General features: G+C 47.2%; 1 protein-coding gene across 1 annotated transcript; it reads right to left on the reverse strand.

Moving 5' to 3' along the window:
- Positions 1-206: 206 nt before the first annotated feature.
- Positions 207-4151, reverse strand: LOC142599331 (uncharacterized). The gene is given in 5 exon segments (XM_075739200.1): positions 207-440; positions 965-1090; positions 1316-1459; positions 2797-3509; positions 3512-4151. Coding segments are annotated over 5 exon segments (1857 nt in total).
- Between the last annotated feature and the right edge of the window lie 11276 nt (positions 4152-15427).

Here is a 15427-nt window from a genome sequence, read left to right on the forward strand (position 1 = left end):
CCCGATCCAATATCGGGGAGGTTTCGATACGATCCCAAGAGCGAGATTAAGACACAAACGAGGTCAAATGCTGTACACCAGCAACAGTTTTTATTATGAAAAGAGTAAAAAAGAAAAGGTAAAGGTAACCGATAAGAGCGATAGGACAGGGCAGAAAAGAAAGGCAGAAAACCAAGCAAGACTCCGGGATAGAATCGCAAGAATAGTCACTGCCACGAGTCCACGGTGTCTCGGGAGGGGGGGGGAAAGGGGTCCAAATCTCTCGTTCTGCGATGGCGGATGAAGAGGCGGGTCCACAGCGTCTCGGAGGTCCGTCTCGGGAGAGTCCAAATCTCTTGCTCTGTGGCGGTGGGCGAAGGCGCGCCATCCTCATCTTGGCGGTCCCCTTTTATACTCGTGGTGGTCTTCACGATGGCACGTACGACAGGGCTTCCACATTCCTGCACATGCGTACACACAGTTCCAGCCCCATTCTTCACACGACTGTTATCTGACGCCGACTGTTATCTGACGCCGTGGCGCAGTGATCCAGCAAGGCGTTTTTCGAAGGTTGAAAGTCTCTACGACCCGTCAATCATCCTTACGACCCGGCAATTGCCCTTATGCACTCAGTAGCTGAAGGGGTTTCCCGCTTGAGCAAAGCGATCTTTGAGACAAAAGTTCTTTCAGTCCGGTTTCTCACACCACCCCGTGGCTCAAAGATTGCCTCAGGACCCATGGCGGTTTTGAGAAAAGATAGTTATATAGAAAAAGGTTGGAAAAGAGCACTTCATACAGTTTGCACTACTGACGGTATGGATCGACGTACGGCACGAATTTGCTTAACACCGTCGGGTGAAACAGTAGTTACAAATTGCATGTTGGTTACAACATGTTGAATCAATTGTACAAAACATGGAATAATACATGGTAAAAACATCAGCATGGCAAAATCACATAACAAGTAGAATAAGATTCGCTTAACCCAGGGGCCACCTGGGAGCCAGGAGAATAAGTCAATGTCCCAGCCTTTCCATGTCTGAACAGGGACATGGGCCAGCTTCCGTATTCCTGTGGCAATTTGTTTGACAACTTTCCCATTGTCATCAATCTTTAAGCAACAGTTAGAATCATTTAGTTTACCACAGATGCCCCCTTCTTCGGCTAACAGGTAATCGAGAACCATACGATGTTGAAATACTGCCGCTCGCATTTGCGTGGCTTGGTCCGCTAATAGGTCAAGAGCACGGGCTGTCTCATTGGTAATAATCTCTAGGACAGCTTGCAATCGAATAATGTGGTTTAAATTGTAGATAGGTTCTCGAGCACCACTAACCCACTCATTGGGGTTCCAGGTGGCAGGTCCATAATGTTCCACGATACATCGAGAGGTCCACTCCTCCTTGCCCCAGGTTTGACTACTTCCACTTGTTACAGAGGTATCAATGGACTGCCGATGTCGATTGAGATCATCATATACCTTAACGCCCAACCCGTCACCCTCATTTTCCGGGAGTAGGAAAAACCATGGGCGAATTGCTCCCACATAACACACCCCAGTCCAATTTGCCGGTAACAGTTTATAAGCAGAATGACCACATACCCAATAATGTCCCTTCAGAGCACGATGCCCGTTGGCAAAGGGGCTCCATGAGTTTGACCCTTTTGGATTGTCCCAATAATTGCCTTGTGCCCACGGACTCGGGGGGGCGGTTATGGGGGAGTTATTCAAAGTACAATTAGTACAGTAATAGGCTCCTACCGAACTATTATATGAACAGGAACAATTCATTAACCCTCCCCAGTGGGACCTTAAGCTCCCATCTGGGGACCAGAATCCCTCCGGATACCAAATACCACCTGTTTCATTTCGCCATCTCCAGTCCATCCTCCCTGTGGAAGTACTACCATAGCTGTAAGTCAATTTACAGTTAGACCGTCCTAGGTAGTTTTCAATATTGATGTTGTTGGAGGCTATACAGTATTCTCCACGAGCTGGGTATCATGCTGGCCAGGGCAGTGATGTACTGTATTCCCAATAGGTATCATTTTTCATTTCACTGTAGTTGCTCACCAACCACATTCAGGGGAAATGGGGATAGCAGTCCATGGCCAACTTTCTAAACCTAACGGTGCACCACAAACCCAACACTTAGTAAGATTAAAAGCGTTAGCTATTTGCTGGCCTAAACCAACAAATTCATTTTGCCATAACAATTTTGGGGAGGGGGGAGTGCAGAAGTTTCCCCTGATATTAAAGATGGCGATAATGGCCAGCCAAAACACCATTTGTGATAGTACACTATGCATCCTATAAAGATTAACAAAACAATCCCTGACAAAACTCCGCAGGTGATTAGCAACTTCAAGTGTTTGTGAATTCCTTCAGACAGGCTCTGGAACTTTCACCTGAAAGAGAAAAGAAAATAAACTCGGTTCCCTTCCAGGAACCGGAAGAGTGTGGTGGTTAGAAGGATGGAATAATCCACCTTGTGTTAATCTTGTGTTCCTTCCCATGGGCATCTTTTGCTTTAATAGCTGAAATTTGAGCACCAGTATCTATCAAAAACGTGACCAGAACTTGTTTTGGTCCTACGAGGCCTGTAATTAGCAAATCACCCCAGCCATTCTCAGTGAGCTATCTGATATGTATCCAACCTTCGCCCCTCCACTCACCACTGAAGGGCGGAGGATCTAGTTTCCCGCTTGGTTTTGGGAGGCATTTATTTCTGATAAATCAATCAAGGAGGGTGCACTGGGAGCAGTATCTTCAAAATACACTTCTCCATTTGCCGATTTAGTGGGCCATCCTGTTACCAACTTTTCTAATTTGTCTGTTGGCAGTCTGTCCATTAAGTCACGCGGGATCCCTTTCTGTTGTCCCTCCGCCCACAGTCTATTACGTCTGTTCGGGACATCTCTCCCTCCCGGTGGTTTGGAGAGAGGTACTCGCCTATCATTCCCAGGGCGTGGAACTATTTTTACTTCCGCTCTCCTCAAGCCCCTGGGGTCCGTTTTGGCAGTTGGAGGGTTAACAGGGCCATACTTGCGCCCATAATTGATCAGTTCTTGGGCCACCTCCCCCCAGGTCCACATTTTCCTGTCCAAGGGTCGGTGGTGCGGTGTAAGTCCTTCTAAAGCAGCCGCAACTCTGTCGCCTTGGGGCATTGCTTGTATTTTTCCCTGTAATTGTATACCAATCGGTTTCAAGGAATCGGGGAGTCCCCTTATAAGGGGGGTCATCCGTTCAGGATCTACTGGCATCATCATTGGGGACTCCTGTCTAGGCTCCAACTTTCGGTCATACATCATCTGCAGACAAGCTGCCTTCTGCACACTCTCTACTAATTGATCCACAGTCCCTGTAATCGCAAGAGGGTCCCCCCTCTCCAAGGGGTTCAAGCCACCTGCCCAATAGGCTGCCCGCTGGGTCAGAGACCAGGGGGCATGGTGGTTCCCAGTAGTTAAAAACACTCCTCGTCCCCAATACCCTTCCGCCTCTCTTTCACTTAACAGAATCTGGTCCCCCCAGACAGCGACACTCTCCACACATACTCCGTTTCTGATTCCTTAGAGGTTCGGCCAAATTCCTTCTTTAGTTTCATCAACTCGACAGCAGTATAAGGGACTTCCTTGGTTGTAACTTGGGGGGACTGGTCCTGCTCATCATCATAAATGTACTCGGTCTTGACCAAGGGTCACAGAGAAAGTGGTTCTAATTTCTCTACTTTCTCTTTTGCTGCCTGCAGGTCTTTAAAGGGGTAGCCAATTTCAGATCTTGGGGGAATTTCCTCGCAGGTAGTAGCCGCAAGGAGCTGCTCCTTAAGGGCAGTCTGCAAATATTTCACTTGATCCTTTTCTGCCTTAAGTTGTTCTTTTAATTCTGCCACTTGCCCCTGAAGGGACCGGGTAAGGCTTTGAAGGGATTCGATAGTTAGGGACTCCACAGTACAGCAACGATCTCTAGCCTCTACCGCGGCAGCCAAACTAGCACCAAGAACGGCACAAATAATCGCTTTTCCTTTTCCTGCTCTTAGTCTCGCATCTTTGTGCAAGGCGCCCATTTGGTCAACCACGCTCTGCAAATGATGCCAATTTCCCTGAGCCCAGTCCACCCTGGGTACAGAGGATCGTGCTCTATGTTTCTCCAGAAAATCAAACAAAACTTCCATTCCCGAAGGAACGGTTCTATCACCACTCATTTTGTTTAAAGCGGGGAAGCGGTCGTCTCAGGAAGGCAGCACGCAAGTTTCAAACAAAACAACAAGCCCACCCCCCCTTACGTTCCTGAGAGGTCTCACGAATTCAGCACACAAGTCTCCAACAGCACACAAGCCCGCCCCCCTTACGTTCCAGAGAGGCTGTTACTCAAAGCGGGGAAGTGGTCCTCTCAGGAAGGCAGCACATAAGTTTCAAACAAAACAAGCCCACCTCCCTTACGTTCCTGAGAGGTACACTCATTATGCAAAACAGGGTAAAATGCGGCACTCTCGCTTCGAGGGATCCTGTCCGTGACGCCAATTTAAATGTCGTGATCCAATATCGGGGAGGTTTCGATACGATCCCAAGAGCGAGATTAAGACACAAACGAGGTCAAATGCCGTATACCAGCAACAGTTTTTATTATGAAAAGAGTAAAAAAGAAAAGGTAAAGGTAACCGATAAGAGCGATAGGACAGGGCAGAAAAGAAAGGCAGAAAACCAAGCAAGACTCCGGGATAGAATCGCAAGAATAGTCACTGCCACGAGTCCACGGTGTCTCGGGAGGGGGGGGGAAAGGGGTCCAAATCTCTCGTTCTGTGATGGCGGACGAAGAGGTGGGTCCACAGCGTCTCGGAGGTCCGTCTCGGGAGAGTCCAAATCTCTTGCTCTGTGGCGGTGGGCGAAGGCGCACCATCCTCATCTTGGCGGTCCCCTTTTATACTCGTGGTGGTCTTCACGATGGCACATACGACAGGGCTTCCACGTTCCTGCACATGCGTACACACAGTTCCAGCCCCATTCTTCACACGACTGTTATCTGACGCCGTGGCGCAGTGATCCAGCAAGGCGTTTTTCGAAGGTTGAAAGTCTCGACGACCCAGCAATCGTCCTTACGACCCGGCAATTGCCCTTATGCACTCAGTAGCTGAAGGGGTTTCCCGCTTGAGCAAAGCGATCTTTGAGACAAAAGTTCTTTCAGTCCGGTTTCTCACAACAATAAGGACAATTATTTTGTGAAGACTCACCAGAGCCTAAGACACATATGCACACTATTTTGGGTGCATGCATCCTACTTGCACCCCATCCTGACTTGTTTGTCTCTTTTAGTTCTTTTTGGCTCGCAATGTCCTGAGTCAGGACTCACATATAACACCTCATAAAATTAGGCCCTGCCCTAGGTTCTTGGTTCTGTACCAGCACAAACTTTAGCAGCCATCAGAGCTGACAGGATTATGTAGAAGCACTCTTGGATCTTTTAGAGGAGAGTATGTGGTTTTTTAGAAGCAACGGGGTATAAAATACCAATCAATCTGAGATAGATAGCAGCGTTTTACACTCACACAGCAATATATATAAAGGTGTAAGGTAGGAGAAAGCCTGGCCTGATGCCTATTCACTGCCATCACCCTGTATGGTAGGAGTGAGCAGTAACAATTTGGATACTAAAAAGCAAAGTTAGTTCAAGGGGAGAAAAAGTGACCATGGACATAATATGATTCAAAGCAAGCAAGCGAACTGCTGCATTAACTCTTTTGGAGTTTCCTGGAGGGACCCCTGAGCATTGCCCTCAAGTACAAGACTTGAGTTTTTGTAACTTTATTTGAGGAGGAAAAAGAGTGGGAGGAATGTTTTCTTGAGGGGAAAAAAACTCTGTTAAAGCTTTTTGTTGCCAGGGAAGTTCAGGGAAAATTCAGGAAAACTCCTTTTTATGTTCTTTATGATGTTTACTCTGTTGCACGGTGCCAAGACAGGGATGAGAAAGGCTACAAAATGATGAAGGACTGCAAAAGCTGTGTGTACTTAATAGGGTGACATAAATGGTGTGTTTCTCTTTTCCCTCTCCCGAGTATGTCGCGTGAAAGGGTACAAGTCTGATGTGTGGCTGAGGGAGGCCCTCCCGTTGAGTCACGAGGTTCAGAAAGGACCCCCTTGCTTTCTAAACTCCTTCTCAGAGAGGAGCCTAGGTGCGGCTAGGTCCAGTCTTAGTCCCAGACTTGGTCAACGGTTTATGTCTAAAGGGTTATGTGTGTAGCCACTTATCAGAGTGTCCTGGTTTCAGCTGAGAGGATTGATTTTCTTCATAGTAGCTAGTGTGGGGATACGTTTTGGATTTGTGCTGGAGACAGCATTGATAATATAGAGATGTTTTTGTTCTATGGACCTATTGTTGAGCAGTGTTTACACGGGGCCAAGGCCTTTTCTGCTTCTTGCACTGCCCTGCCAGCGGGATGGCTGGGGATGCACAAGAAGTTGGGAGGAGACACAGACAGGACAGGTGACCCCAACTGACCAAAGGGATATTCCATACAATATGATGTCATGCTCAGTTTATAAGGAGCTTGGAGGAAGAGAGAGGGGGGGCAGCGGCGTTCGGAGCAATGGCGTTTGTCTTCCCAAGTAACCATTACGCGTGACAGAGCCCTGCTTTCCTGGAGATGGCTGAACACCTGCCTGCCCATGGGAAGTGGTGAATGAATTCCTTGCTTTGCTTTGCTTGTGCGCGCGGCTTTTGCTTTACCTATTAAACTGTCTTTCTCTCAACCCATGAGTTTTCTCACTTTAACTCTTCCAATTCTCTCCCCCATCCCGATGAGGGGGAGTGAATGAGCGGCTGCATGGTGCTCAGCTGCCCGCTGGGGTAAAACCACGACAGTCCTTTTTGGCGCCCAACATGGGGCTCGAAGGGTTCGAGATAATGACAGATTTGATTGGAATGTGCTAGATTAGATTGAATTTATAGCTGCTATTAGCTATTTAGTATTAGCTGTTTAGCTATTAATTGGCAGGCTCCTGTGCTTGCCATGGGGCTTGCTTGCCTTACTGTCTATGAGAGTCTAGTGCTCGTTAGTGGCTGCTTTGTGCTTTCGCTGCTTGCTGTAGTGCTGTACTTCTTATCATTTTACTGTGCTGTGCCTGGGAACATTTTGATAACAGCAGTGGCGATGAGCCTGGCCTGGCAGATGGCCAGGGCATTGCTGCTGTTTTTGTGCTGCTGTCCTGGACAGGCTGGAACTCCTGTGTGCACTCAAGTCGAAGGGACTGTGACCTGTGGATGATTCCATGTCGGAGCAGGACACCCCAAAGCGTCTGTGGCTGTGGTTGCATCTGTACCACAGCAGGTATATCTCGAAGCGTCTGGGGCCGTGGTTGCGTCTGTGCCGCAGCAGGTATATCTCGAAGTGTCTGGGGCCGTGGTTGCATCTGTGCCGCAGCAGGTATATCTCGAAGTGTCTGGGGCCGTGGTTGCGTCTGTGCTGCAGCAGGTATATCTCGAAGTGTCTGGGGCCGTGGTTGCGTCTGTGCTGCAGCAGGTATACCTCTGGAAGGACTGTGAGCCAAGGATAAGTCCATGCTGGAGAAGGTACACCTCGGAGCATCTGTGACAAGGATAAGTCCATGCTACAGCAGGTACACCTTGAAGCATCAGTGGCTGTGCATGGGTCATGCTGGCACATTTCAAAGTGTGTGGCCATGGACGAGCCCATGATAGGGCAGGTTTATTTCTGAGAGGACTGAAGCGACTGTGACTGTGGGCAAGGCCACGCTGGAGCAAGTGTATCTATGAAGGCATTGTGGCCCATGGAGAAGGCCATGCTGGAACAGGTGCACCTCGAAGTGACTGTGGCTGTGGATAAGTCTATGCCACAGCAGGTGTACCCCTGGAGAAACTGTGGCTCATGGATAAGGCTCCACTTGGAGCAGGTACACCCCTAAGGGACTGCAGTCTGAGGATAAGTCCAAGCCGGAGCAGGGGCAAGGGGAGGTGTTCATTGCAATGGTAAACTTGATGGTCTGACTCGAAGGGACCAGGGGTGGAGATTGTAATGGAAATACCTTTAAATTGTTGTAACCCATGATTTGAGTTGCATGTTACAGGAATTACTGTAGCAGAAATCACCTGAACCAATGGAGAACAAGCCTTACAGGAAGCAGTGCAAGTGCAGCAGTGGACCTGACCTGAGCTGGTTTTGGTGCCCAGTAACTCCACATGTCAACCACCTCTCCTGTCCTGAGTGACCACCATGGTGGATGGAGCCCAAGGTTGTGGACCAAGTGAACCCAATGGACATTTTGCAGACATTTATGGACATTTTAAAAGGGCAGTCCACAGACTAAGGGAATGATATCAGCATATTATATCAAGGGATGAGAAGGGTGGTGGTGCTTAATGAGGATGTATTGAATAGTGTGGGACCTGAGCATGACGTAAATAGTATGGAATAAGGGGTGGATAATGTCCTGGTTTCAGCTGAGAGGATTGATTTTCTTCATAGTAGCTAGTGTGGGGATATGTTTTGGATTTGTACTGGAGACAGCATTGATAATATAGAGATGTTTTTGTTCTATGGACTTATTGTTGAGCAGTGTTTACATGGGGCCAAGGCCTTTTCTGCTTCTTGCACTGCCCTGCCAGCGGGATGGCTGGGGATGCACAAGAAGTTGGGAGGAGACACAGACAGGACAGGTGACCCCAACTGACCAAAGGGATATTCCATACAATATGATGTCATGCTCAGTTTATAAGGAGCTTGGGGGAAGAGAGAGGGGGGGCAGCGGCGTTCGGAGCAATGGCGTTTGTCTTCCCAAGTAACCATTACGCGTGACGGAGCCCTGCTTTCCTGGAGATGGCTGAACACCTGCCTGCCCATGGGAAGTGGTGAATGAATTCCTTGCTTTGCTTTGCTTGTGCGCGCGGCTTTTGCTTTACCTATTAAACTGTCTTTCTCTCAACCCACGAGTTTTCTCACTTTAACTCTTCCAATTCTCTCCCCCATCCCGATGGGGAGGGAGTGAACGAGCGGCTGCGTGGTGCTCAGCTGCCAGCTGGGGTAAAACCACTTATCAGAGTCAACGTTTGCCTGTCAGAGCCCCACTAAGGACTTTCACTGAAACAGTTTCACAAAGTTGAAAAGAAAAATAGGTAATTTATTGAAGCGACAGATATAAAAGTTTGGAATTGCTGTTGATAAATGCACTAACTGCAACAATTTTGAGCTCAAGGTAATAGTTCAGCACTTTTGTTAATGATAGTTTTCCCAGGGTAACATCCGACATAATCGGAGGCGCAAGTCTTACCAAAGAGGTGTCCCTGCTTGGGGAGGAGAGAGGTCCAGGCCCGTCGACCCGTCCGGATAGTTGGAGTTCTCGTCCTCAAAAAAGAGGATTCTAAATGCCAGATTTTGGCGAGGTGGGACTAAGTCAGGTATTGTGTGTCGATTGGCCCTTAACAAGGCTTGTTGTGCAGTTGATCGGGGCTGGGGGGGAAGTGGCGGAGAACAAAGGCGTTCAGTACAGAGGAGCGGTGGTCTGTTTAGCTTTACCAAAGTAATGTCAAGCTGTGAAGGCTCCCCCTCACTCCAGGCGTCACTTAGTTGATTAAGGAGCAGACCCGTCAGGCGCTGCATCTTGTTAAGATGAACAAATTGCTCATCTCCTGCCCCTGTTCAGGTCCGGTGCTTATCAGTGCAAGATAAGCAAGTTGCTCAATCCCTGCTCTCGCCCAAGCTGGACTCCCCCAGGACCCCTTCTGCTGGGTCATAATGGCCCTGTATTCGGCACCAAGAAGCCTGGACAAGTCCGGCATCCCACAGAGTACTGTGGGGAAAATCTGGTCTAAATAACAAAATGAGAATCTATGAGAGAGGCTGCTGGCTCTCGTCAGTCAGCTGTCCCCTGTGCCAATCCCATGGCTCCAACAGGAAGTACACAACGAATGTTTAATGAAAGGGCTGCTGTGGCTTATCTCTGTGTGCAAGGGACTTCTTTGTGAACTCTCTTGCTTTGAAAGATATGTGGCCCACTATGTTGGTATTGTTGGCTCTTGCTTTAAGCACAGCCACATGATTCATATAGGAACTGTGTGATATGTTTGCCAAGGAAAGCTTCCCCCTTTCCCTCCCTGGTTAGGAATAAACTCAGCAGAAGGCCATTGAGGTCATAAGATTTGCCTGTTATTACATTTTACAGGAAGGAAGATACATTGTCTTAATATCAGTTTATCAGCTGTCTTTCCTGTGAAGAAGAGAGAGGCTATTTTCCTGTGTATCGCCACCCCTGTAATTCCCAAATGAATGCACTCTGCATCTCCTGTCAGCTCAGCTGTACGCATTTCTGAAACAGCCCAGTATTAAGCAAACAAATAAAAAAGTCATTGTGAGACCGTGCAGAATCAACATCTCTTATCAAACTGCCTGTCCTGGTTTCAGCTGAGAGGGTTAATTTTCTTCATAGTAGCTAGCATGGGGATATGTTTTGGATTTGTGCTGGAAACAGCGTTTGTCTTCCCAAGTAACCGTTATGCATGACAGAGCCCTGCTTTTCCTGGAGATGGCTGAACACCTGCCTGCCGATGGGAAGTGGTGAATGAATTCCTTGCTTTGCTTTGCTTGCGCATATGGCTTTTGCTTTCCCTATTAAACTGTCTTTATCTCAACCCACAAGTTTTCTCACTTTAACTTTCCCAATTCTCTCCCCCATCCCGATGTGGGGGAGTGAGCGAGTGGCTGCGTGGTGCTTAGCTGCCGGCTGGGGTAAAACCACAACACTGCCCAATGGGAGGGGATAAATCTCTTCCTCAAGATTCCCTGTCATCTTGCTCCCTCCCTCTCAGCATCAATGCACAATTAAATCCATTGTGATGAAATAGACTCCACTGATAATTGTGGAGAGAGTTACTTACAAGGATGCTGAGAGTAGCAAAGAGCCTAGCAGTCTTCTCTGTTTTCAAGGTGGTTTCTTTTGAGCCTGCTGCTTCAAAAATCCACAAGTATTTGGGTTTGTTTGGTTTGGATTTTTTGGATTTGTCTTTTAAATCCCTGAGTCCCTGCAGAGTTTTTAATCAGGTCTGCTTTTTCTGTGCAACTGAACTAGCAGCATACAGAGCAGACTCCCCCCCCCATGGCCTCCTCTTCAAGGTTCCTACTTTCATAAGGTTTTCAGCTGGGGAATGGTTGCCTATTTCCTCTCTGTACTCGCTGTGACAAATGCATTTCTGTGATCAGGAAAATGCAGATGTTACAGATTCACTAAAGCATAGTTTGTTAGCTAATGATTCTTAATCTCTGAAGGATTACATATATTGAATAATGCCATTCATTGACAAACAGTTGAAGGGAATCATCCTGGCTCTGAAGTATTTGCAGTGGCAGCTTTAATTATGCTATCTTTTTATACATCTGTAAAGCTAAAACAATCCTCCAATGCTCCCTGCATCTTAATAGCACTGATTAACCTAGCAAGAAATAGCATTTGCCAGAATAAAATTTCTGGTTTTCAAATAACCCTGTTTGCTTGGCTGCAAACCTGTGTTGCACAGGAAAACAGCTACTAATCTTTGATCTCTTCAGTATCCACTAATTTTTGTGACATTCATCTGGTTAGATTTTTCATCTGGTTTTGCGCTCCTTTTCATTTTCTCCATCTGCACAGAAAACCTCTGGACTCTAGTGCTCAAGGTCTTCAGATTCCTGTAATAATCTAAAGGAAGGGGCTGAAAACCAGGTCAGAGCAGACCCCATCGAATTCGCAACCCAGTACGAGTTTTGGTTTTGAGGCAGGATCAGGACTCACATCACTGTTCCTGAGGAATTTTCATTAACTGTGAGGTGAATCCCTCTTTCATAGTTTTCAGAGTCAGTGTCTGTCTCAAAATATTTCATATACAGATCTTCATACAGGTCCATGCCTGCAGTTTACAGGTATGCAAGGTGAAGGAATAAGCTTCATGTGCAAGCTTTGGCATATTATTATGCATTAAATACTTTTATGTATTTTGATCACCTTACATGTAATATAAAATATAGATATATTTGGAAGTATTACAGATCCACAATGTTTAATCTCAGACAATGTTGCTTTGATGAATTCTGGCAGCTGAATCTGTACTGGACCTTGTCGGTACCTAACTGGATGTTCCCCACACTCCATAAGAAACTGAACTCATATAATTTTTAATAACAAGAACTAGCATAAGGAAGGGTCAAGATGACCCTTCATTCTGCTTGCATTTTTGTAACCAATCACAAGATAAGGAGGTAGTAAATCAGAATGGAATGAACACGGAGGATTCTCTGCTAATTAGGAACCGGTCTGAGTAAGTTTTGTGGTGAAGGTGAAAAGTGCACAGTGAGGAAGACATACGGCCTTCATCCCTAAGACCCCGGCCCACGACCACCAAGAGGCACTGTGCGTGCGCAGCTGCGAGGAGTTAAAGGCGGAGACAATGGAAATGAACTCATTGTAATAAGACCGCCTTTCCACGGAAAGATCATGAATATGTATAGGCGCTTTTTGAATATGTAACATTTTGTTGTATAAAATTCAAAGGGAATTGCCGCAAGGTGCGCACGATTTTGGTGGGATGACCCCCCGTGCTGCCCAGCGCTGAATAAACATACCTACTTTACAACTTTCCCAGTTGTGGAGTCCCATTTTCCGCACATCATTTTGCCAAGCCAGCCAGGAGACACTCTGCTCGGCTGCGGGATCAACTGCGGAGCGGACGCTCCTAGGCGCGCCCCGAGCACTTCTCTCGGAGGAGCCTCCACTCCCAGCCGCTCACCGCGAGAGTAGACAACGACCTCCTGAAGCTGCGGATAAACAGTATGTTTAATGAGGGGGCCAGTAAGTCGTAGGGGACGCCCACGCTTGGCCGGGGCCGCTGGTAAATCGCGCAGAGACGTCTGGCGTACAGCATAGTCCCCGTATGGGAGGAGGGTACCCTAAGGAAAGGGGGGATTCGCTGACTGATAGAGCGGCCGCTAGCGATCTTGGGAGTAGATCGAGTGAATCCGAGGTTATCACTGCATCCCGGCATCGGGAGCCAGGACGGACCTGCTAATGACTGTATAAGAAGCAGGAGAAGGGTAAGCGAGCCTCAAAGTGTGCAGCTGCTGAAGGGATAACAACTAGAGCGTGAACTGTATGATTTATCTATGAAACGCCTGGGTATTTTATGTTAAAAACACGAGTGTGTGTGTGTGTGTGTTTGAGACACAGCGCTGCTGTGAAGCGAGTGGGAGTCCTGATTTGCGGTTCCGTGATTCCGCGAGGAACACGGCCAGAGACGGACAAAGTGTCTGAAATGTTTGGAAGATCTGTAAATGTTTTTGATATATGTAAGTTGGGCTGCTGCGGTGTTTAGTCAATCTCCTAAGTATCGGAGGCCTGGCTGATCATCAAAGTGGCAGGACGGAGGGAGTCACTCCTTCAGTGGTTTGGGCTTGAACCTTGGGAGTATTTAAACGAAGGAGGGAACTGGATAAGGAGGGGAGAGGAGCGGATTTTATTAAGAAGAGCGTATTTAACACCAACTGGACAGATAGTAGCCCTAAATTGGGAACAACCTGTCCCAGATACCTTTTTTAAACCCCCATATTGATGGAGGGTGATTCCTTGTTTTGTGTGTGGGCTTACTAACAAATTATGCGAAAATTGGCATTCGGCCTGGGTCTTGTTAGAGTGTTCATTTTGTAAGGAAAGGTGGTATTGTTTATCTGGAAGGCAGAAAGCTGAATGTCCTAAGTGCTTTCCCAAAATCCCCAGCTTTGTGATTGGGAAAGGACTTATCAAGAATCCAAAATAGGAAAGTTTGCGTGTAAAAAAAAAACAAAAAGCAAAAAACCAAAAAAACCAAAAGACCTAATCCCAGAAATTTGGGGACATCTGGGAAAAAGGATTGAAAGAGAACCGTGGGGATTTGTAAGAGGAAGTTTGCGTGGAAATTAAAATGGGATAGAGAAGGTAGCTGGAAAGAGTTTGGAAGGAATTTCAAGGAAAAAGAAATTATTTTCAAGGAAAAAGAAATTATTAGGATGGGCAATACCCAGGGAGGCATTCTAAAAAAAGAGTCCCCTAGGCTGTGTACTTGCTCACTGGAAGGAAATTGCTGGGACTGGAGGCACAGAGAGCAGGAAGACCCTTATTAAGTACTGTAATCAGTGGTGGCCGCTGTACAAACTAGAAGATGGAGCCAAATGGCCGTTGAATGGGTCAATTGATTATAACACTATCTTGCAATTAATGCTGTTTTTAAGAAGGGAAGGAAAATGGCATGAAGTATCATATGCAGATATGTTTTTCACCCTCCGAAATCATCCGGAGTGACAAAGGGACTGTGGGATGGTGCCACCACAGGACCCTATGGTACTTGCCCTTGAAAGAGAGAGTAACAAGGAACTTAAAGGCAAGCTGAAGCGGTGCTGCTCGGCATGTAGTATTGGACAAAGATGTACAAACGTAAACAAAAACCGCCAGGCACTAGAACAAGATCTAACCCATTTGTTTAAGCCTCCCCCTCGATCGCAGGAGCAGGATGTGGACTCGGACGGAACCTCCACTCCCCCGACTAGCCCTGTATCCTCCCGTACTAGGCGGAAGCCCGGCCTGACGGTCCTGCAGGCACCTCTCCGGGAAGCAGTAGGACCTGATGGTGGGACAATGCTGATCAAGGTACCTTTTTCCACAATTGATTTAGAGGCATGGAAAAGGGTTGCTAAGGATTACAGGAACGATCCGGTGAGTGTGACCAAACATTTTCAGTTTATCGTAAAGCAACACAACCCCGATTGGAATGACATACAATTATTGTTAGAATGTATGACCGAGACGGAAAAACAATTGATTTTAAAAAGTGCAGGGGATCTGGCTGAGGACCATTATAAAGTCTCGGGAGGAGACATTAAAGAATACTTCCCCCTTCAGGACCCAAAGTGGGATGTGAATAGGTCCGCCCATATGGAGAAATTGCGGGCATATCAGGGATGGATTTCAAAAGGAATGGAAAGAGCCATTCCCCAGACCATAAATTGGTCAGCACTATATGCAATTAAGCAAGGGCCTTCTGAGTCACCATCCGAATTCCTGGATCGACTGAGGGACGTAATGCGCCGTAATACACCGCTGGACCCTGGGTCAGAGGTAGGAATACAACAACTAGTTTCTTTATTTTTGGGCCAGTCTACAGGGGATATTAGGCGAAAGCTTCAAAAGCTGCGTCCCACAGAGGGCAGGAACCTGGAAGTATTGTTGGATGAGGCATGGAGAGTGTTCAGCAACAGAGAGGAAGATTACAAACAGGGACAGAGAAGGGTGGTAGCGGTCATCAGGGAAGAAGAGAGAAAACCCAGACGAGGACCGCCTCGATTAGACAGGGATCAATGTGCGTTATGCAAAAGATTTGGTCACTGGAAGAATGAGTGTCCAGAAAGGCAAGGAAATAAGGGGAAGGGACGAAGCAATCAGAAAA

Source organism: Balearica regulorum, chromosome W, assembly GCF_011004875.1.
Source record: "Balearica regulorum gibbericeps isolate bBalReg1 chromosome W, bBalReg1.pri, whole genome shotgun sequence".
NCBI lineage: Eukaryota > Metazoa > Chordata > Aves > Gruiformes > Gruidae > Balearica > Balearica regulorum.